We start from the raw sequence: 21895 nt of genomic DNA, 5'->3' as shown, positions 1-21895 counted from the left end.
TTTTGGCATGCAATGGAAGAAGGAGGGGGTCGGTTCCATGTAGCGTTTTACATGTTGTCAACACTGGGTGGTGCTGTCGATCAATCCACTGCAGCAGGCTAGGCTGGAAATAAATTTTAAAGACTTAGCTTTTTGGATAAAAGTTCTCCCGTTGAAAACTCTGTCAAGATTTAAAGCATATTTATATATTTTTCTCTCATATAGAAGTACATGCAGATCTCTAACTGCATATTTATTTTCTTGGCCATTATCTTTGTCATAAATACTCTTTACATATACCAAGGGCAGAGGTGAGAAAATAAATGTTAACATCGTATATTTACAATAATCTGAATAAGCGACACTGAACCGTCAATCTATATCTTTACGGCACCCATATTGTTCTGTGATTTTATAGTATATACTCTTTTTATATCAGCTTGTGACCAGTAGTCCTCTATACAAGTCGCACTTGCTTTTAACCCTCTAAAGTTATTTGATACATGTGTTATTACATAGGCAATACAGACTTGACCTTACAGTGTTTATGTGCTACATGGAGGTCTGTCCGTGTGTTTGTCTGTATCTACCTACACACACTGCTACCAAACAAGTATCCTATGGGGGATCTCCCAACAGTCTCATATAGCTTCTTTTTTCTTGGTTAGTAATAAAAATAATCAGTGTTATCACTGAACTGGGGAAAATGGAACAGCAATTCATTTACAACACACTGTCACTTTATTTTTTTGCATGGGAGGAACAGATTTTAAATAGCGCCGGAGCTTTTTAATTGGAAATCTGTTCGCTTGTAAGTAGGTTAGCTGGGGAGCTAAATGAGGACGATGACTTTAAATCCCTTTAGGTTAGTTTTCCATATCTCGCTGTCTCTGACATGCAGGGATACCCACAATCCATCAGGTCGGACACGAAGCATCACACTTGTGAGATTCTAAGGAAGGGAGTGCATGCTGATCGGATCAAAACGGACACACGGTAGCACCACTGCTCTATTTTTCTCCCGTTCCCCTGTTCATTCCCCAAAAAAGTCTCTCCTGGTGATTATACCACAGATCCACAAGGCTGAAGACGGATGACATGTAATTCCATGTTGGCACTGGTTTGTAAAAGCCCGAGAGAAACAGTCCACGTTGTGAGTTTGTGTAAGTTATTCTGTTGTGTGCGTGCAGTGCTGAACAGCCAAGTTTCAGATCAGCTTGAGTAGTGGTCATACTCCTAATGTAGAGCGGTCTACAGCTCTGTGCTTCAGTTCATGTCGATGGTGTTGAAGACCCACTCTGTGAACTTCTTGAGCTTGGCTGAGGCGCTGTAGGACTCCTCCAGGAGACGCTGGTTGTCCTCTCGCAGGCTCTGGATCTGGGCCTGCAGTGACGCCTTGGCATCCTTCTCCTGGTGAAGACAAAGACATGTGTGAGCAATGTAGTCTTTCATTTGACATACAGATTTTTAAGTGTCTGTTTCCTTGTGTTTAAGGAACTTGTTAGCTTAACAGACTTATGGCTTCCCTTCTGATGTGATTGAATTTCATAAAAGTGGTTCAGGGCAAAATCACAGAAGCCAAAAACAGACATGCTTCCAATTATTTTTTTTTAACGCAGTTATCTCACAACAAGATAATTGTTTTGTTATCTTGAGTAAACAAGCTTTGTTATCTCTAGATGATCAGATAATTACAAAAAGCTCTTTCTCTTATTAGTGCCGTGCCAGCCTGCACAGACGGCATCTTGACAACTGTAGCAACTGATTTAAGCTGAACATGTCAGATCAAACACAGCCATTACTGATATTACTGATCCCATCATTGAAATGAAGTGTTAACAGTGTCCTCTTGTGCACACAAGAGTGGCAAGATTGCAGTTGGATGCATGCCAAACATGATGATCCGAACAAATGATCAATAAGATGACCCTAGTTATTCAAAGCTTCCAAATTATATATGTCTGAAGATCAGCATTACAAGAAATTAAAAACAAGCTATGAAGATGTAATTAAGTCTTTCCTTTTATTTTGAGTAGAGCTGTCTATAACTTAAAGGGGGGCTCCATTATTTATTTATTTATTTATTTATTTTCGGTTTTCATATCATTTTGTAGCTTTCCAGTGACTTTCCTTATGTACTCAAACTCAAAAAATCAAACTACAGAGACATGTTGTTGGTAGTGTGTACAGCTCTTGTTGGGATTGTTATGAGTGCAGGAGGGTGGATGGGGATGTGGCGATGGTGATGGTGCAGCTGGAGGAAATATTTATATAGATTATTATTTTGACACTCATCTTTTATGGACTGTGAGCAAACATTTAACAGTGGTCTGGTTGGAATCTGTCAAGTTCTCATGTTAATACTATTATTATGATTTACCTCACCTAAAACCTTCTTCCTACATGATCTGACGTAGGTTTCTGCATGATGGCGTTGCTGTAAATAAACCCACGTACAGCCATGAACGCCTCATTATTTTTTCAGTTCAGAAAATCACACAATAACACAAACATGCTAACCAATCGAGGCAGCGGGAAACCAGCAACTCCTGTGTGCTGTGAGGTAAAATTACTGTTCAGTTCTGTATTCTGTCAATGGAGTGTGGTGGCTTTGAAGAGGGTGATATGACAGCCTCAGTTCTCCTTCAGAAAGGGCTGTCTGATGTCAAGTTAAAGCGGTGAAATGATTTAAATATAGTGTACCCTTGATATTGATTTTTTAGGGTGGTCCTCTCTTTAGGTGGCTAAAATACATTTCGCTGCCGCCCCGTCCACTGCAACCAGACTCCTTTGACAGAAACAGTAATTTTACCTCACAGAACACAGGAGTGTCTGGTCCACCGCTGCCTCAATCATTTAGTTTGTGTTACTGTGTGACTTTTGGAACTGAACAAACGTGGCGTCCACAGCAGTACATTGTTCAGCTTCTGTGACCCAGTACTTCTGTCTACCTCTCCAAACTGGGACTGCCATCTACTATAGGTAATAAACTGGCTGTGGTCTATACATATGTTTATTAAGTACAATAAAGCACTGAACCTCAGTGTGTCTTCACCTGGTTAAATAAAGGTTTAAGAATATTAAAATGACACCATCTTCCAACTTCAAGCTCAGATCTTCAGAGGAAACACTTTCCTCACACTTCATGCTTACAGTGTCAGAGAGAACCGAGCGCAGGGGTTGAGAAAGGGGAGAGCATCAGTGCTGTAACCAACATCACTGCATTTTGCTAAAGGTCAAGTGGGAGATATCTACTCAGCCATTGCATGTTAAACCAATTACCAGATTGGATATATCACATATTTTCAGTATAAGTCTATGTGTTATTGTTAAAGCTCACACTCTTATTTAAAGATGATGACTGACCTTCTTCAAGTCCTCTTGTAGCGCCTTCACCATTGACTCCAGCTGGCTGACCTTCCCCATCAGGCAGGCTGGAGTCTCTCTGTGAAAAAGAACAACCAGGACATTAGCTGGAACAAACAGTGAAACATCAGAGCGCAGCAGTGATTAAAGCTGCACCACATGCAAAAGTAGCCTTTTTTTAAGTCTCGTGAAAATGGAGAATTTCTTTCATTTCTAATATTGTAGTCGCTGATATTAGCATGCAGTCGACCAGAGTGTGAAAGACTAATTAGTGATATCAGCTGCAGCAGTGTTTCATTGGAGTGAAATCTGCAGGGTCTTCCATGGTACAGTGCTGGACACCAGCGGATTAAAGTAAACACTGGTCCCGGGCCATGACCTGAGGCCTCTTACCCAGGCGAGGGCTGTCTCAGCGGGGCTGCCTGAGGCTCAGCCTGCTGGGGGCTGGTGGCTGCTGCGCTCTCAGCCATGGAGCTCTCCTCTTGGGCCGCTAGGAAGACCAGCCTCTGCTCTGAATAAAAAACAGATAAAAGACGCATTGTTAGACTTGGAGAGAGCAAATACAGACTCACAGTGCCCTCTCCTGGTGAGAACAAAGATGGCAGTTGGGTTTTTCTGCCACAACTACCACTGAAAAGTAATATCTGTAATTAACCTTCACTTCCAATGATTTTGAGGAGGAAATGAAAGCACAATGTGTGCCTACCCTCAAAGGCCTTGGCAGCGTCTACCAGGTGGGCCCAGTCCAGTGGGCCATCTGCCCCAGTGTCAGGCAGGGGCATGAGGACAGCGTCCTGCAGCTGCTGCCTTTTCCTCTCCTGCTCCAGCTCAGAGCTCTCTGGGGCTGACAGGTCTCCTGGGAAGGAGAAATGGCAAAGTAAAACACAGTGGACAGCATTTTAATCTGTTCTCCCCTGGCAGAAAAATAGAGAAAATTTTGCAGCAAACAGCTGCATTTAGACTGAGACTGATATTTCAAACCTTTGGAAGGGCCTGTTTTCAGATTCTTACCTACTATGTACTGCAAATCACATTATCCTGCTTAATTACTTTTGTTCTAACTACAAACAAAAGGTCCACAGCACCGCCACCTGCTCTATGATTAGCTATAAATACTGAACATTCACCCAGGGATTTGTGTGATGCTCGTCGGCTTGGTCCGTGACGACTGGTGGGTGAGCGTGGCATTGTAGAGCAGCTGAACAGCAGGTCAGTAGGCGTGTCGCGCTGTCCACCGGAGGACGGCTCCCTCTGCCCACTGTAAATACTCTCATCCGACAGGGTTCTCTGGAGGGATCGACGAGTGGGCAGCGGACCCGGGAATAATGGCTGAAATAATGGAGACAGGACTCAGGTAAGACAGAGTGAAAAATATTGCAAATTATGGGTGAGCCATATCATGTCTTTCACGATAATAGCAGTTTAAAATAGGTGCGAATGTATGATAGTCAACAGCCTGTCAAAATAAATGCAGGTCTGTGTGTGTGTGTGTGTGTTGGTGTGTGTGCTAGGGGTCTGATGGTCAGCGCTGAGTGACACAGTGTGAAGGGTAGAGGAGAAATGGCAGAGCATACAGGTCCAGGTGGACAAAACAACTCGATATTTTGGGATTTTTCCAAAAAACAAACAAACAAACAAACAAAAACAAACAACAAACAAAGGAAGGAAAATAAGTTGGCTTTTCATAACTTTAAAATAATGGCTGAACTCGCCTGTTGATTTAATTTACACTACACTACGTGTAGTTTCAACTTTTGTTACCTCATTATAGGACTCCGTCTTCAAACTGGTAAATTCATCATCTCTTTGTGCCCGCCACTGTCTAGTGCAGATTAAGGTCATGCACAGAGCCTATTGGTCTAAAGTCAGACTTTCACGTTTCATATGAACCCTGGTTGTGACAAAAGCTCAAGAGGTGGGGCTTCTCTTTTTCACATGTATTAGACATGTCCGAGCCTTGAAAAATACTGGAAGGACTTTTTCCAAACTTTATCCTCAATCCATAACTTTGACTTGCAACCCAGCCTCTGGTCGCCCACGGGAGAGGATGATGTAAACCTGACTCAAATCCAGTGCCGTACACTGTCTTTTGCCTCGCTGCAGTTCTAATCAGATGGAAGGATGCTGCCCCGCCCACCCATGCCCAGTGGCTGAGGGACATCATGTCCTGCCTTAATCTTAAAAAGATTCGCTAGTCAATTTGTAACTCAAATAAATAATTCAAACAGGTTTCTGGCCCCTTTCTGAAACACTTCCAGAGCTGTCAGTTAGACTGAAGATTTTGTGTTTGTTTCTTGTTCTTGGTGCTTTCTGTCAGTGTATACTCTGATAAAGCCTTTTACATAGGCTTCTCTCCCCCTCTCTTTTTATACTGAGCCTTACTTTCAGCTCATCTGTCATTTTCTGTACTATTCAGGAGATGGAGGACCGTCCTGTTGATGTTATTCCGGCTGTTATTAGGCGTGAATGGGAATGGGGAGGATTGTGATGGAGTTTCATGCTTCGTTCCCTTCATACATATGCTTTAAGTTTGACATTTGTTGTGATTATGCACTGTGTAATCCTGTTGAAATCGAATAAAAATATTCAAGATTTTAAAAAACAGGTTCCTGTTGCTGTTTACAAACTACAGAAGTGAGATTTTTTTAGTTTTTACTGACTATTTGAAGGCAAACTGTTACATTTATGCTGACATACGCAATTATAACACTTAATTTGTTGTGACTGTTTGCTCTTGGAATTAATAAGAAATATTTTTTGGTATTTTGTCATATCATCAAGAATATCATTGTCATAAAAATCCCCTAAAATATTTTGATATTATTTTTATTCTAATTTATTTTTCATTTAACCCATGTTTAACCAGGTAAGTCCCGTTGAGATCAACAATCTCTTTTTCAAGGGCAACCTGGCCAAGACAGCAACACAAAAAAAGTTACAGCCAAACAACAACAAAACAAGCCACAATTTTGGCTGTTTAGTATCGTCTTGACCACTATGTGACTATGTGAATTTGTTTCTTAAATCAAATCTTGATCTATTTTTTTGTTTGTTTAGTTGACTTAAAGGCATACTATGCAGGGAAAAAACAGTATAGCGACTCACACAAAAATGTTCCCTCATCATCACTTCTGACTCACTCTCAGTGTGTGGTGGTGTCTGTATCTGCAGAACCTGCCCTCTGCCTGTACTTTCTTCTTATTTTAGTTTGTTCAGGATGTTTCTGTGTGTCACCCCCAGCCAGCAGCAGCATGAGGTTGAGACTCTATAATAACATAGCGACCAGCCGTTTCTTTTCTCTGCTCTGAGGGTGCAAGTTGCAGGTTTGTGTGTCTGTCTGATCGAAGGCGAGGTTGAGCCACACACACACAAGCGTGCACATCAGTTGAATTCAGACAAAATCCGGCAATGCAGCACCTTCCTGCAGGGCTGTGTGGAGGTGTGGGTGTGTTTATTTGTGCTTCAGAGTGTAACCACCGTGAAACAATCAGAAAATAACGTTTTATTTCTTTGATTCACTTCAATCACTTCCTAGCTTGTTTGACCACCGCTACTCTCAGTCTCATTGAGCCGAGGAAGAGGGGCAAAGTTTGAATGTTGTGTTCACAAACAGTACGTGACAAATCCAGCAAAGTGTGCCTTTAATTAGCAGAGCTTTCCACGTTTCCCCTGGCAACTGCAGAAGGATCGGATGGAACAGGCTTCATTATCCCAGTGGGAAATTTGCCTTGGACATCACAGTGTCTGCGGTATAAACAACGGTGCAAATTCTGAGAAGTAACCCCACAGGTACAAGTACCCCTGATGAGGAATCTCTATCCTTTCTCAGTACCTTCTCTTCACTTGTAGTGGGTGGAGGGCTGTCGAGTGTGATGAGCTTCTTCAAGTCTTCTTCCAGGCTGGACTTGGCAGTGTGCCGCTGGGGCGACTGGGAGCCCCGGAGATTGGCCCTGAGCTGCGGCTGACCTCCCAGCAGACCGTCACTCTGATGCCTTCTGAAGATAAAAACAAGATTCAACACAGAGAGACTCCTAAAGTCGAAATAACACACATTATATAGCAAATCAGGCAAAGGTTATAGAGGTGGCAGCCAAGAACTTGAAAAGCATGTCTGTGATTTAAGGTCAGCAGTTCAAACGCTGAGGTAAATGATAAGGATCTGCAACTACTCTCTGTGATGTTAACATGCCAATGACAAGACTCGTAACCACTTAACTGCTCCACCAGGAGTAACTGTGGTTTGCTGAGCAGCTGTACAGTGTGAAAACAGCAGCTGCCATCAACCACAAATGATGCAATCACCCTTGTGATACAGTGACTCATATGCTGCCATGAATGAATGAAAAAGACCAATTATGTTTAGTCACCCATCTCTGGGAACCAAAAGATTTTGTTTAAAAATAAGAAGTTTCAACCTCAGCTACACCACATGGTGGCAGTGTTGGCCACATAAAAAAAAAACAGTACTAGGCGAGCAGTCAATGTGGCAAACTATAACAAGACATTCATTCCCTTCCCCGGTGTCTCAAACATCAACATCGCTGACAGCAGGACGCATTTCAACACTGAATCTCAACTTCTCTTTTCACTGCAGGAGACACAGTTCCTATCTTACTTGCGAGTACTGCCAAAGTCCACAGAGTTGACGGTCCCCCCGGGTTTCCTCCAGCCAATCAGGTACTTTGAAGTCGCTCCTTGACGCGGGTAGAAGCTCTTGGTCCCCGGTGATGTGGGTGAGGTGGCCGCAGCAGATGCCTCGTCTTGCCCCTGGCCCATCGGACTCCCTGAGTGGCCAGAACTGAGTGTGCTGGAGAAGAGGGGAGGCAGGTGAGACATATGAGTGGGTGAAGAAGGGCGTCACTTTGATATTCATGTGATTATAATCCATACAAGCAGCAAGAGCAGATTAAATGGCTGGCTGTACAGTCGTAGTCATGTCAGGGTTTCATTTTATTTGGCCTTGGTTCAATTGGCATGATTGATGAAGCACCAATGAATCCTCCCAGATGGCTACTTTTCTTCTAGTTTAAAATATTTACGCATACATAAACAGAACATAAACAGACTCTCTTAAACTCATTAGTTAACCTGTTCCATCACCACAGTCCCCACTGTCTCTGCAGATGGGACCGATTGATGATTTTATAGATAAAAAAATAGGACACAGTGTCCTTGCTTCATTTCCAGCAACTTCAAATAACATTCCGCCGTAGTTTGACATAAAAGCTGGAATTTTCAAACAGCAACTTTTGTGTCTGGGTGCAGGCGCGCATGTGCGTGCACTGCGCATACTATAAAACAAAGCTGCCAATGTACAGGTCTGGTGGAGCTGAGTTATTTCTGGCTGAGTGAAGAGGAGAGAGGAAAGCTTTAGTTGATTCAAAAGGAAGTGGGATTTAGAAGAGGGGGAACAGTGCTGAGCTCACAGTCTGCATTTCTTGCAACTTCAAGCACTTCCTTTCTATCATGGATACCGGGAGACGGAGATACATACAAATGCAAAACCACACACACACACACACACACACACACAGACACACACACACAGGCAGAGTTATTTCATTCTTCCTCTCTCCCTTTGTTAACGCCAAACTGCAGAGCTTTGGACTTTTCCATCTGGGATGGTGCAGGATATATCTGGACTACAATGAATCACTGTCTGTTTAATGAAACATTGATGCGAAGCCACAAATTCCTCAGCTGACTCAAACAGAACAGCAGCACACCTGGAGTGGGAGGCGGCGTCACTCAGGCTGTACGAGCCGCTATCAGGTACTAGTGGAAAGGCTGTTGGACTCTTGGCTGGGATCTCGCTGCCTCCAATGGCGACGAGAGAGTCTGGTGTCGGCGGTGAGGAGTCCGAGGCTCTCTGGCTGCCCGCCGAGTCATCCTGCCATGGGATTTTGTCTTTGGCCCTGAAGGCACCGGTGGAGGAAGCTGTGCTGCTTTGTGTGGCGGTGAAGGAGGTGGCATCTATGCCACTGTCAGTGGAAGCACCCTGAAGATAGCCGTTGAGCTCCAGATCGCTCCGCACTCCTGAACGTGAGCCGACCTCGTACCACTTCTCGTCGCTGTGGGCGGAGCTGGAGGCGTTGCTGGAGAGCGTGTTGCTACTCGACTGGCTGGATGAATATGGAGCGTCCCCCTATTCAGAGATGAGAAATCAAATGAGCGTTTTCAAAGTGAAACCAATTACAAGAACATGATGTATTAATCCACAAATTCATGTAAATAAAGTCACAGCGTCTCATACAAAATGGCAGATACTTAAATAGTACAGTGCAAAACATTACAAGTAATTTAACATAACTTAGACACTTCTGCAGTCTGAAAAAAAGGTGTAGGCTGAAGCTACAGCTTATAACACCTACCGTAGTTGAAACAACTTTTGGATACTTTCGGGTAATAATTGTTTTGTTTTTTTTGCTCTGTACATAATTTGAGCTGTTTCAAAGTTGAGCAAATCTTCAAATTTCAGAGTCATTACTTTAATAAATGATGAGCTTGTTGGTTCTCCTTATGAGGTTTTGTTCACAGTTCTCATGGCTCTCTTGAAGTATGAACACTGAAATGGTATTTGTTTTATATGTATTTCCCCACACTTAAACAAACACTATAAGGTGTGTAATGAGGCTTGAGTTAGAAGATCTTTCACTTAATATACTGTATATTGCAATTATTTACAGCACATAGCGCACATTTTCACCCATAATGATATTGCAAACTCACTCTACTGTGATTATTCAAATGGCAGTGACACACCAAGCCGACAGTCGGTCAATGTCGGGCTGTCGGTGAGCATCTGTTGCCCTAGTTTTGGCAGTATTTCCTGCAACCCTGTCACTAGTCAGCCCTTGTCTGCTTATTTTTGGCCTGTCTGCTTTTTTTTGGCCAATTCAGTATATTGAGTATTTGTCAGAGACAGTTGAGGCAGATGTGTGAAATATCTGATCAGCAGTTCAGTTCAGTACAGAAGAATAGAAATGGAAGTGAGGAAAGTAAACAAAACGGCTAAAGTCAAGAGGGCATGAGTTTGTAACAAACTTATTACATGAGGTCATTTTATTTTTTTAGCCATGAGCTCTTTAGCAGAAACTGCTGTAATTTGTATGTGTTATTGTTAGCTAGCACACAGTAAATATCATTTGTTCTTTTAACATGATGTTGTGCTAGTTATGTGCTAACTGGCTAACTAGCGTCTTTAATCCATCCTGTCGGTCTACCAGTTTCCCTTTTTGATTGAGGAATTCAGACTACCGTGGCCTGCTGCTATGAAGAATGATTTCCTGTTACCCAGGCACAAAACATTCATGCTAGTTGGCCAATGGCTGTAGTCTTTGCATTGTGTTCAGGTGAAGCATTTTGGCTGAGATACAGGCGACGTGACGCGACTCAATGTGTCTGGGCCTTAAGACTGTCCACTGTGTAGTTTGGTGTTCACGTGTTTCTAGCTCTTACTCAAAGGCACATAATCATTACCGGCGATTAAACAGCAGCCCGTTGGTTACCACAGTGTCATCTTTATCAACTCCTAACCTGCCATCACATAGGAGTAAGGAAATTATCTACAGTATGGTGCTTGTTGATTCCAGCTCACCTTAGTGCCTTTGTTAGGAGACATGCTGCTGCCCTGCTCTGACGGCTGGAGTCGAGGAATCACCGCCTTGGAAACCGTCTCTGTGGGAAGCAACGACTTATGGGTAATGAGGTCTGTAGACGAGTGTTAGCACAGTAAGAGTTATTACTCAATGCTATTGCCCAGAGTTCGGAGTTCCGTCTTACCTGCACTAGTTTTGTCACCTTCCCCGGGTCGGGACCATCCAACACCCGAACTGGAGCACGCTTTAATCCCATTGACCCCGTCACCTGCCACCTGCCGCACAGACTGCACCGGGGACTGGCAGTTGTTGTTATTAAACCTACAGGGGAGATGAGGAAGGTCACCTATGCTGCCAGGTAGTGCAGCAGGACATTTAGCACATGTAATCCACAGTTGGGGACAGAAGAACTTACCCATCAGGCATAGACTTTTGCCTCCACTGGTTGGAGCTCATGGTGTCTGTGTAGGGCAGGCTGGAGGGGGAGTTTGTGTTGTGCATTGTGCGGCCCATCACAATGGAGCAGGCAAGAGCGTAGTTGTCGTTCCCTGGTGAATACCTGTGGCAACACGTAAGTATGTCACTAAAGAGAAGTATTTGTGCTTTTCCTTAACTTTTGTCATATATTTAAAGTTACAACGTTGGATATTCATATGAAACACTGTCAAAGTTCCAAATAACAAGGTAAAAGTAATCCCAGTGAGCACAAACATCAGGCTTTAGACTGTGTGTGGCAACAAGATAACATCAGATTGTGACAGATTTCTTTACATCTGCTCCAGGCATGTTACTGTGTTTTTTATTAGGTAGCCTGCACTGCTACATGAGGCTACATGCTAACATCAGGGAAACCTGGCTGCCAATGTTTTAAATATCTCCCCGATTTCATGATCATATTCCTGCTGGGACATGTCTAGTTGTGTTTTGAAGCTTTTGTTGGTGATTTTTATAAGAGACGTGTGTCTATACACAGTCATTCCCCTGCTGCCAGTACACTGCTACATGTAGCTACATGCTAACATCAGGGAAACATAAAAACTTGGTTGCTGATGTTTTTAATTTCTCCCTGATTTCAGATCAAATTTCCTGCTGGAGCATGTCTAGCTGTGCTCTGAAGCTTATTTTTGGGTGATTTTTAATGGGAGAAAGTGTCGCTACACTTCATCACAGTCATTCTCCAAATGCTAGCACACTGCTACATGTAGCTACAGGGTAACATCAGGAAAACCAGTAATCTTGGCCAATGATGTCATTAATTTCTCCCTGATTTCGGAGCCTATTCCTGCTGGAACATGTTCAGTTGTGTTTAGAAGCTTTTATTGGTGATTTGTGTGTGTGTATGTATGTGTGTGTGTGTGTGTGTGTGTGTGTGTGTGTGTACTGCAGCCAGACAGCTTTGTGCTCAGTGTGTCTGCAAATTTCATACAAGCATTATATTTATCTTGTGACCTTTTGGGGTTGATGGGTCGCCCGTCGCTGGAAACACTTCGGGGAATAGCAGCAGAGTTACGGTCACTGAAGTCTGAAGGCTGGGCCTTGATCAGCGTCCCGGCTGTGCCAGCAGCGCGTGTTTGAGGGCTGGAGGAGGTGCGTGGCCACTTGGTGTTGTTGTTATTGGTGGGGCGGAACGGGAACTTTAACTCGTAGGGCATGCCCTCTTTGTGGTTCTTGTAATCCACCAGTGGCATGTGGTAGATTTCCGAGCAGCCTCTGTTGACAGATGAAGAGTTCACAGTCAGAACGGGACACAGCCTCAAAAAAACACAGACAACTGCATTACAGAAATACTTCACCCACAAAATGAGCATCTGTATGTCGATTACTCACCCTATGTTACACTGAATTTGGAAAGTTTTTCTTGCATGCCTACATGGTGAGCGAAGAATCCAAAAAGGGAGAAAACTGAAGAACTGAGGTCATAGGGGATCGTGTTGAACGACAGCAAAACTAAATCAAAACATCTGCCTACAAACTCTCACACAACTCCTGTATTATAATCCAAGTCTCTTTTATCCAGTTGTATGCTCAGTACCTCTAAACACATGCATTATCTCTAAACTTATGCATAAACAGTCTCAGACATGGACGAGTAGCACACCTGGGCAAGCTCGTGCGTTTGAACTCTGTTCGAGGAAAAGCAGCTTGCCTATGCACGCTACTTAAATGCAAACGTGTTTTAAATGGTGTTTTGTTTGGGAAGTACTGAGCATACAACTGGATAAATGAGACTTAAATTATGCTGCCTGAGTAGTGTGAGAGTTTGTAAACTGATGTTTTTATATGGTTTTGCTGTTGTTAAACCTGGAGCCCTTTTACTCCAATTTATCAACAATTTTCTCAGTTTTAGGAGTCTTTGTTAACTGTGGAGGCATGCAAGCATTTTGTGGGTGAAGCAGGGGTGTAACTCTACACGTACTTGTATTGAACCATATTGTATTGCTTTGAAGTAATCCTATTACATTTGGAAAATAACATATACAGCTTGTATGGAACATAATGTTCTTAGTGTCACTGTGCTCAACAAGGCAGCACACACAATGTGACAGGTAACATGCCGTCTGCCCCTCCCATCCCCAAACCATTGTACTCCAGTGAGACACACAGTGAAAGATTCTCCAATAACCTACAGGTCTGGCACTTTGGTTTTGCTTTGAATTACGAGGGCAATGGCCTGAGAGTGGTAGACGAAAAACAATGGTATCTTGTATCTGCTACATGCCAGTAGGTTACATCAGTGGGAAATACTTAAAAGATGTCAACTCATTTACACTGACATCACCCCAGTGTGCCAACAGGTGGGAGCACTGTTTAGCACCATTCCTAACTGATTCAAACACGGAAAAAGAAATCGCTGCAGCCTTTGGCAACATTACATGGATAGGCGCAGATATGAAACCTTCTTTGTATCGGAAAGCGCAGGCTTTACGAATATGTTAAATGCAATTGAGCCCCATTACAGTATGCCTTCATGAGCTCATTTTAGCCAGACTGTAATTCCTGCTTTAAAGAAAAAAAATAAAGCCCAAAATATGATGTTAGTTTTAAAACTTTTAAAAATGTGAAAACAAGGAATTCTGTTTTATATGCTGCTAAGAAGACAATATGTGTCACTCAGCTCCATTGTTCAAAGTCAAAAAGTTAGTTTTAATAACTTAATTTTTTTTATTCAGCGACATTTTTCTGGAATTTATACTTTTTTGTTGTATCTAAATTTGTACCGACCTTGACACAAATGTGTTGTACCAAACCGAACTGTGACTTTTGTGAACTGTTACACCCCTAGGATGCAGTGATCTTTTAAGCAAAGTTTCTCTTGCATTTATAGATCATCTATATCCACTTTACCTGCGTGGTGTGGAGTCCTCATGTGGGGGGATGATAACCACCTTGACAGTAACAGAGGTTCTGAGCAGGTCGATCATCTGCTCATGGGACAGCGAGGCCACCGACACCTTGCAAATCTCCACCAATCGGCTGCCCTGCCTGAGCCCAGCCTGCCAAGCATAGCCATATGGCTCCACCTCTGCAACGATGCCCTCAAAGTTGACATGAAAGCCCAGCTGGCCCAGGGCGTTACGGCGCAGGGTCATCTCTGTGGTCTGACTGCCCTTGGTCAACAGCTACAGGACAGATAGAGTGAGGAAGAGAAAAAGAGCAGAAGACATTCATAATGTTTAAAACAATTTCTTAAGAAACCCTTCAGTCTTTTGCAGGTAAACTAATATACTGTCTTCAAAGCAACCACATCTTTTAAAGATGCATCTGACACTAGCTCTAATCTCACCCCAGTTGAGGTACATATTTCAGTCACATACTATGAATACTCAACAGTTTGATTTAAATTATTCTGCTCACTCCCATGATAACTGCCTACCATTAGGCACACTGTCTAGTTCTTCCTCTACCTGTGGGAAGTTATCTGAGAAGTAAATAGTAGTTAGTGCAGCCCAGGAGCGAATCACAGTTCCAGTTAGCTACATGTCATGATGCCCACAACAAAGGCCATGAAAAAACACACATTCCTGCTTTACAAAGAAAGGCACGTGCCAGTACTGGTAGCACCCAACAATAAATCTTTACTTTGTTTACCATCTAATAGAACTGCAGCATCAGCAGAGTGATTCGCCCCATCAAAAAGCACTGCCATACCTACACCACATTGAAAACCTCAGTAATGATATCATATCACCAAATTACTATGTATTGTGCTCAGCATGACTTATAATCATAGGGTCAACACAACAGCTGTGGCTTTTTGGTGACTGTATAATTTCAGGCTACGCCCTTATGTTGCTATAATAACATCAACAATACTTAGTTCTTATTTCTATGTACGACTGTTGTCAAGAGACAGAGGGTATGACTTGCCCTCACACTTTTTGCCTACATACCTGTTTAATGGCTGCAGGGATATTCAAAAAGAACCTGACCTTTGCCCTAATTGAAACTGGTTGGTTTAGAAATCCATGTTTGTTCTGTTGTGTTAGGCTACAGCCAAACTAATTGAGCATAGCTTTAGTTTAGGCAGGACATGATGTCAAGCTCAGCTCACATCCCAGCTACATCAGCTGACCTCAAACAGCCCGATCAACTGATGGAGCAGCTGACTGATAGATCACATGATTCCTTTCTATGCAACCAATTGGCGAATTTCATCCAGGGTGCCTTATTTAAACTGCTCTGGTCTATCTACTGTTGCTGCTTCCTTTTCCTCCACCCCAGCTCCTCCTTTTCATGCTGTGTCTGACTCATCAGTGTCATTTCTGTTTGTCATTGATGCTGCTCTGTTCTGTTCCCAGGGGTCTTTGCTGCTGCTCTCTCTGCCTTAGGCTTTCTGTGTAGGCGCATGGAAGGGCAGAGAGGTGTGCTCTCCCTGTCTTAGGCTTTCCACAAAGGTGCGTACAAGAGATTCTCTGTGTAGCTCTAGGAAAAGTAGAGAGGCCCCAGAACGGAGCCATACCACCAAATGTATTACTGCAAATGGAAATTAAGTTTTCTTTGACTAAGTGGTCCTGACTGAGATACGTTTTTGTTTTAAAACACTTCACTAATGCTACATTTATGCCTGGTGTCTGCTGCAGCATTTTGGATCCCCTAAAACAGTGACCTCAGAAAAACACTGCTGACCCCCTTGGAGTTGAAAACTACTGGGGTTGCGTTTTAGTCTGGAAGGGCTGAAAGAGAGACATTTTAAAACAATGACCCACCCACCCATTACTTCCCGATTGGGTCACTTTTGTGTTTTCACCCTTCTTGTGTGGGTAACATTTCCTTTCTTATTGTCATTGCTTTTGTTACACCAAATTCTGTGACCATCAAGAGTCCACATCCCAGCCCCAAAAACCCCCTAACCACTCAACAACTGTCACTCAATTGTTTTTTAGGGGAGTCTGGCTCTGGGTTACAGATTTTGGTGTAACAGCTTCCCAACGCAATGGATAATGCTCCCAATACCACTCTAATAAGCGCTGTATTTGCTTTGTAATGACTCCCAATCTGTTTTCCGCCTCCTTGACTGCCTGATGTTACTTCCAATGACAGCTTCCACATCGTTGTTAGTTCACGCAATGAAATCTCTGGTCTTACTTTACACCAACTCCATAATTTCTTCTGTAACTTTATCTGTTTTTACTCTGCAACAAACTGCAGAGCAGGCAATCTGCTTCATGTTTACACCAGTGCAGGCATGCCCAATGTAGGTAAATGGTCATGTGAGATGCATTTTAAGGAGCGTTAGTATGGATTGAGATGATTTCTGAAACAGTTCTAAAGACACTTGCCTGTACGGTGATTGTTTTTGTTTTAAAACGCCATTTAAAAGGTCCAGTATGTAGGATTCACTTGCGTCTGGTGGTGATGTTGCAGAGCTGAAGCCCATGTGTCAAATGCGAATGGCACTGTCTAGAACCAGTGTCTGATTTGTCTGTTCTGGGCTACTGTAAGAACATGGCGGACTCTGTGAGAGAGAGGACCTGCTCCATATAGATATAAATGACTCACTCTAAGGTAGTGAAAACACAGCCCTTCTTATTTTTAGGTTATTATAAACTAATGAAAACATAGTTAAGGATATTAAATACCATTTCTGCCAATAGATTCCCCTAAATCCTACCCACTGGATCTGTAAAACGAAAACATATCAGTGTGGATGTGGCGTTAATCATTGTTATCTTTCGTGGATAAGCTTTGCAGACAACTAATCTAAAATGTACATATAATGATAAAAGTAATATGCATAGTGAGAGGTACAAGGACTGTGTGTGTTCATTACAAGCTGTTTGTCAGAGACGTGGTGTTGGGCTCAGTGTAACCTCTGATAGCTGCAGCAGATGGTGTGTGCTAATGAGATGTACTGTCATAGACAGTAGTGGTGCCCCACTGACCTCCAGTCTCTTGACAACCTCTCCAAAGTCTTCTGTGTTGTTATTGATGGAGCGCAGTGACACACTCTCACCACGCTCGTAGTAGATCTTCATGGAGGCGGGGCTCCCCGTCGACCAACCAATCACGTCACGCGTGGCGCAGTTAAACACGACCGCTTTGGCCTCCTGATCCAACAGGATGATGAAGTCATTTGAAATGGCCAACAGGCATTCACGTTCAGCGCCAGCTACCTGATCTTCAGCGTGAACCTGCCACGTCACAGCCCCCAGGCTCCGAAGCTCCGCCCCGCTGTACGGACGCACCTTCTCTCGTCGTTTGTGCGCCAGAGAGATGAAGGGGAACTTCCCAGTGGGTTCTACTGGAGTACTGGTCACATGACGCTCTGCCAAGTCCCGCAAATACTCCTGCCGTGTGCGTGTTGCCATGGCGCCAAACTTATCGGACTTGTGGGCTGCGTTCTCGGCGTTGATGACTTTGCTCAACAGGAAGTCCCTGAAGACAGTGGACTTGGGAAAGGTCACGCCCTTGGGGATTGGTGGGCCAAAGGAGGGGACGTCCTGGGAACGGGTGACAGCCACACTGCGGAGAGGGAAGAAGAGGGGAAGAGTTTGAGGTCACTGCTGTAGTATGTAAGTAAACAAACATTATAATCCATACTTGTAAACGACTTTTTATAGGCATTTGCAGCAATGCACTAGGAGTATGGTTCGATTTGACTCAGTCATTAAACAATATACAAAAAGGTTGCAAAATCCGCCCTCAATAACAACAGCAGGCCAACCTTTAGGAAAATCGTATTTGCAGGGTTAACTGCCACGATAAAGACCATAATACACTCATGGTTCTCCACTGAGCCTCCATCACTAAAACAAATGACTGAATTATTTTAGGGATATTGCTCTCACACAAACATCATTAGCTGTAAATCATAAAGCACAGGCATCCATGGAGAGGGTTCAGATATCCTCATTGGTTCGCTTTGAAACCCACATTTTCTTCCACAGCTTTGAAAGAATGTAAGAAGAAGAAATAACTAGAGTTGTCAAAGTTAACGTGTTAATAACAAGATAACACAAATTCTTTTTAATGCTACTGATTTTTTTGACGTGCGGTTCTTCTGTAATAATGACCCTCGGCCCACCATGTAGTTTGGGAAATCAGGAAGCAATGCAGCAGTAACGTGGATGGCAAGCAGAAAAAAACCTCTGTGGGCAGAAATTGATAAAGAAAGGCATCTTTTGATGACAAGTTCAGCTTCACAGCCCTGCCTGATGGTTCTCTCGACAAGACCAACGTTATTTGCATTTACAGTCGATGTGAATTGAGTTACCACCGGAGCACGTCGAGCTGCTTAAAAAACAGGGGACGTTTATGTAATCTTTACAAGTGTAAAGTTGGACCCTACATTGTGTTAGTATTACTAAGTAATGTTACATTCAGGTCAATATGCATATTTTTTGAGCATGCAGAATAAGGATAGACCAATACATCGGCCGGCCGATATATCGGGCCGATATTTGAGTTTTTTACTTGTATCGGCATCGGCCGATACGCGCGTGGGTTCGCGGATTTATTTTTCCCTGGCACTTTTTTTCATTTGAAAGTATGTGGTTAAGTTGAACAAAGCTGTTGAATCCTACTGTGTACAGTAGTTGTTGTTTTATTTATGCTTCAGCTTAAATATTTGTTTATTTTATAAAGACATTACTGGAAGATTTAAGAGCACTGAACTCTTTTTTTTTATTTGACTGTATAATAATAATAATAATAATAATAATAATATTCTACCTGTTCTACCTCAACTTTCCATCTTGTTTTAGTATTTTTTACTGTTCAATAAATGTTTCTTATTTTAAACTTGAGACCTGTAATATTTGTTATCATTGTGTAATTTTTTTTTATGTAAATTGAGGGAGCAAGAGCAGTATCGGCCCCAAATATCGGCTCAAGAAAATCGGCAGTCCATAATCGGTCATCGGCTAAGGGTGATGGAAAAAAATCGATATCGGCATCGGCCCTAAAAAATCCATATCGGTCTATCCCTAATGCAGAACCCTTGAGGTTATTCTGGAGAATATTCTGGACAGTCTCTGTCATGGTTTTGGATTGTTGCAATAATAATAATCATGCATTTGCATTAATCAAGCATATTTGTCCACTCCCATGATGATAATAAAAACTTGAAAAATGTCCCCTCAAAGGTAATGCGATTAAATATTTTAATCGGTTGACACCTTTAGAAATAACATAAAATATTAATAGCATGAAACATAATAAGATAAGAGAAGCTTGACAACTAACAAAAGTTAACATAACTTATTTCCATGATGGTCAAATAACTGTGGAAAAAGTTGCATTACAAGGACAAACAGCACATGAGCCTGTAAAACAGCATGGTGGAGACATCTTTACACAGTTTCCCCTAAAGTACCGTTGCCTTTGACCTGTTTCACTTGTGAGCATAAAGGAGGGCGTTTGAGTTCCTACGGGCAAAGCTCTCCTCTTGTTACCCTCTGCTGCTCCTATTCCATTTGCACACAAAGGCTGTCCTTGTGTAGGATTACTATAAATTAGTTAACAGGTGAAGGTATTGTTGTCTCATACCTGCTGTTCATAAGGAAATGGGCCCAGCGTGGAACAAATTCAGCAAAGTGTGCTTTTAAACATATTAGGATTAATGCACTATTCAGGGAGACATGCTTGGATTATCAATCAGTTGGCGGCATGTTTATACCCACTCTGACTGTGTAATTGGAGGCTATAAATGTATACATATTTACAGTCAGTAGCATACACTGAAAGCCCATTAGTGCATAAGAACTGACTCTTGGATAAGCCGATGTGACAGTCCTGACAAGTCTCCATCCAGTCCATTCAACAGATAACACAGCCGTAGCCTTTAGCAGAAATGTTGCATCCATGCCTGACTACACCCGGCGTATAAATACTATACATCCAATCACAGCTGACATGTCAGCTCCTAGTGCTGACACCCTGCCACTCTCTGCTACATGGCGGTATGGAGGAGTGGTGCTGCGGCTGGAGCTAGCGAGCACAAACAGCCTTAGCTTCCTAAACAAAGGTCCAGTTATGCAATCTGCCTTGCTGGCCCTGTGTGACTTTGAGGCAGCGGTTGAAAGCAGCAGATTAGCACCCCGCTGGCCCCGGGCCACTTACTCCTCTAATGCTCCGGTCTGGCTCAATATGACCTGAGCATTATCCAAATCTCAGCAGCAGGCAACAACAGGCTATTAATAACTGGATGACTCAACAAATCAAAACATACTCTTTACCTCTCTAATCTCTATTAATGAAGATGCCCCATTATTGACATGGCCTTACGCAAGACATGAAGACACGGTCATGTGACATGGTGGCAGAAATCAAAACAATAATGTCTTTGTGGGAAATTTTTGAGCAAGTATGTGTGCGTGTGAGAATCTGTGTGTTGTGTGTGTGTGTGTTTGCAAACGTGTGACTTGAGATCAGCTGAAATCCGTAGAGTGTGGTATCCGGTTAGGGGCAAATTGCTGCATCAAAACTCTACAAAAAAACTAAAACAGTAAAACACAACCCACAGAGACCTACAGTGTAACTTACCTCCTGGTGTCACCAAAAAGCACCCATGTTCTTCATGGTGTTACTGCACAATATCCTGAATCTTTGTTGCAATCAATGTGAAGCAACAAAGAGATGAGTTGATGATAACTTGTTTCTGTTCTGAAGCCACGATCCTACACCCAAGATACACCACTCAGTATGGTGTAGCTAATCTTTGTAGCCTGTGTTCTCTTGTTCAGATTCTTTCCAGAGCATCAGGAGAAGGCATCCATGGAATGACTGGTGACAAACAGTCAGGAGTGAAGTCCTAGCATACGGTGTCTCGATCCACACAATGTGAGTAGAAGCAAAAGGCTGAGAGTGTGAGTCTCTCTGGGTGGGGTAGCTAGACTGTCCTCAAGGACTCTGTGTCCCGCGCCTCTCCATTTCATCACTAAGGCAAACCAGGAGAACCAGCATTTCACCCTTTTTCTTTTTCCACAGTTTAAACTAAAACATGCCCCCCTTTGGGCGAAAAGCAAGCAGACTGAAGGTGGTCCAGGAGATGGAGTAGCTGCTCAAAAAAAGAGGGAGCTCACCAGGGCAGAGACAAGAAGGGCTCCAAGTAAATTAGCCCAAATTTGACGCGGGTGCGAGCTTGGAGACAGAAAGCTGTCCTGACCCATCCGCTCCTGAGATGGACTCTGTGAGCTCTGAGGGGACTCTGCACTCAACAATCCTCCCCGCTCACATGCATGTCCGGGTGAAGAGAGCACTTCATGTGCATGGCGCTAACTCCTTCAGACCATTCCGGCTCACGCTGCCCAAAGGCAAAGTGGCAGGCAGGGAGGAGGAGGAGGAGGAGAAGAAGAGGGGGGCATTGTATTATATGAGTGTGTGAAGAGTGCGCCTTTGAGTGAATTAGTGTGCACGGGGAAAAAAGTGCGTGCATGTGTGTGTAACTGTGTGCAAGTGAGCATGAGAAAGAGGTAAAAAGGAGAAACGGGAGTACGAGAGTGAGAGGGAGC

General features: G+C 43.2%; 1 protein-coding gene across 2 annotated transcripts in view; it reads right to left on the bottom strand.

Annotated features, from left to right (window-relative positions):
* Positions 1–719: 719 nt before the first annotated feature.
* The window catches only part of LOC117267175 (signal-induced proliferation-associated 1-like protein 1), a 30115-nt gene continuing 8939 nt past the window's right edge, over positions 720–21895 (bottom strand). Inside the window, exons 7-20 of one of the 2 annotated variants that reach the window (XM_033642904.2) lie at positions 17327–17906; positions 14289–14563; positions 12393–12653; positions 11359–11502; positions 11128–11264; positions 10943–11022; positions 9072–9490; positions 7961–8152; positions 7178–7340; positions 4473–4674; positions 4052–4201; positions 3739–3856; positions 3346–3424; positions 720–1389 (exon numbers count right to left, since the gene is read on the bottom strand). In XM_033642904.2, the coding sequence (XP_033498795.2) occupies positions 1246–1389; positions 3346–3424; positions 3739–3856; positions 4052–4201; positions 4473–4674; positions 7178–7340; positions 7961–8152; positions 9072–9490; positions 10943–11022; positions 11128–11264; positions 11359–11502; positions 12393–12653; positions 14289–14563; positions 17327–17906 (2944 nt within the window). In that variant the 3' untranslated portion in view covers positions 720–1245. The remainder of the gene's footprint in view (positions 1390–3345; positions 3425–3738; positions 3857–4051; positions 4202–4472; positions 4675–7177; positions 7341–7960; positions 8153–9071; positions 9491–10942; positions 11023–11127; positions 11265–11358; positions 11503–12392; positions 12654–14288; positions 14564–17326; positions 17907–21895) is intronic. The other variant, XM_033642905.2, reaches the window with a different exon arrangement.

The sequence above is a fragment of the Epinephelus lanceolatus genome, chromosome 15 (genome assembly GCF_041903045.1).
Source record: "Epinephelus lanceolatus isolate andai-2023 chromosome 15, ASM4190304v1, whole genome shotgun sequence".
Lineage (NCBI taxonomy): Eukaryota > Metazoa > Chordata > Actinopteri > Perciformes > Serranidae > Epinephelus > Epinephelus lanceolatus.
Note: the sequence above shows the minus strand (reverse complement) of the source record. Positions and strands in the feature narration are given on the sequence as shown.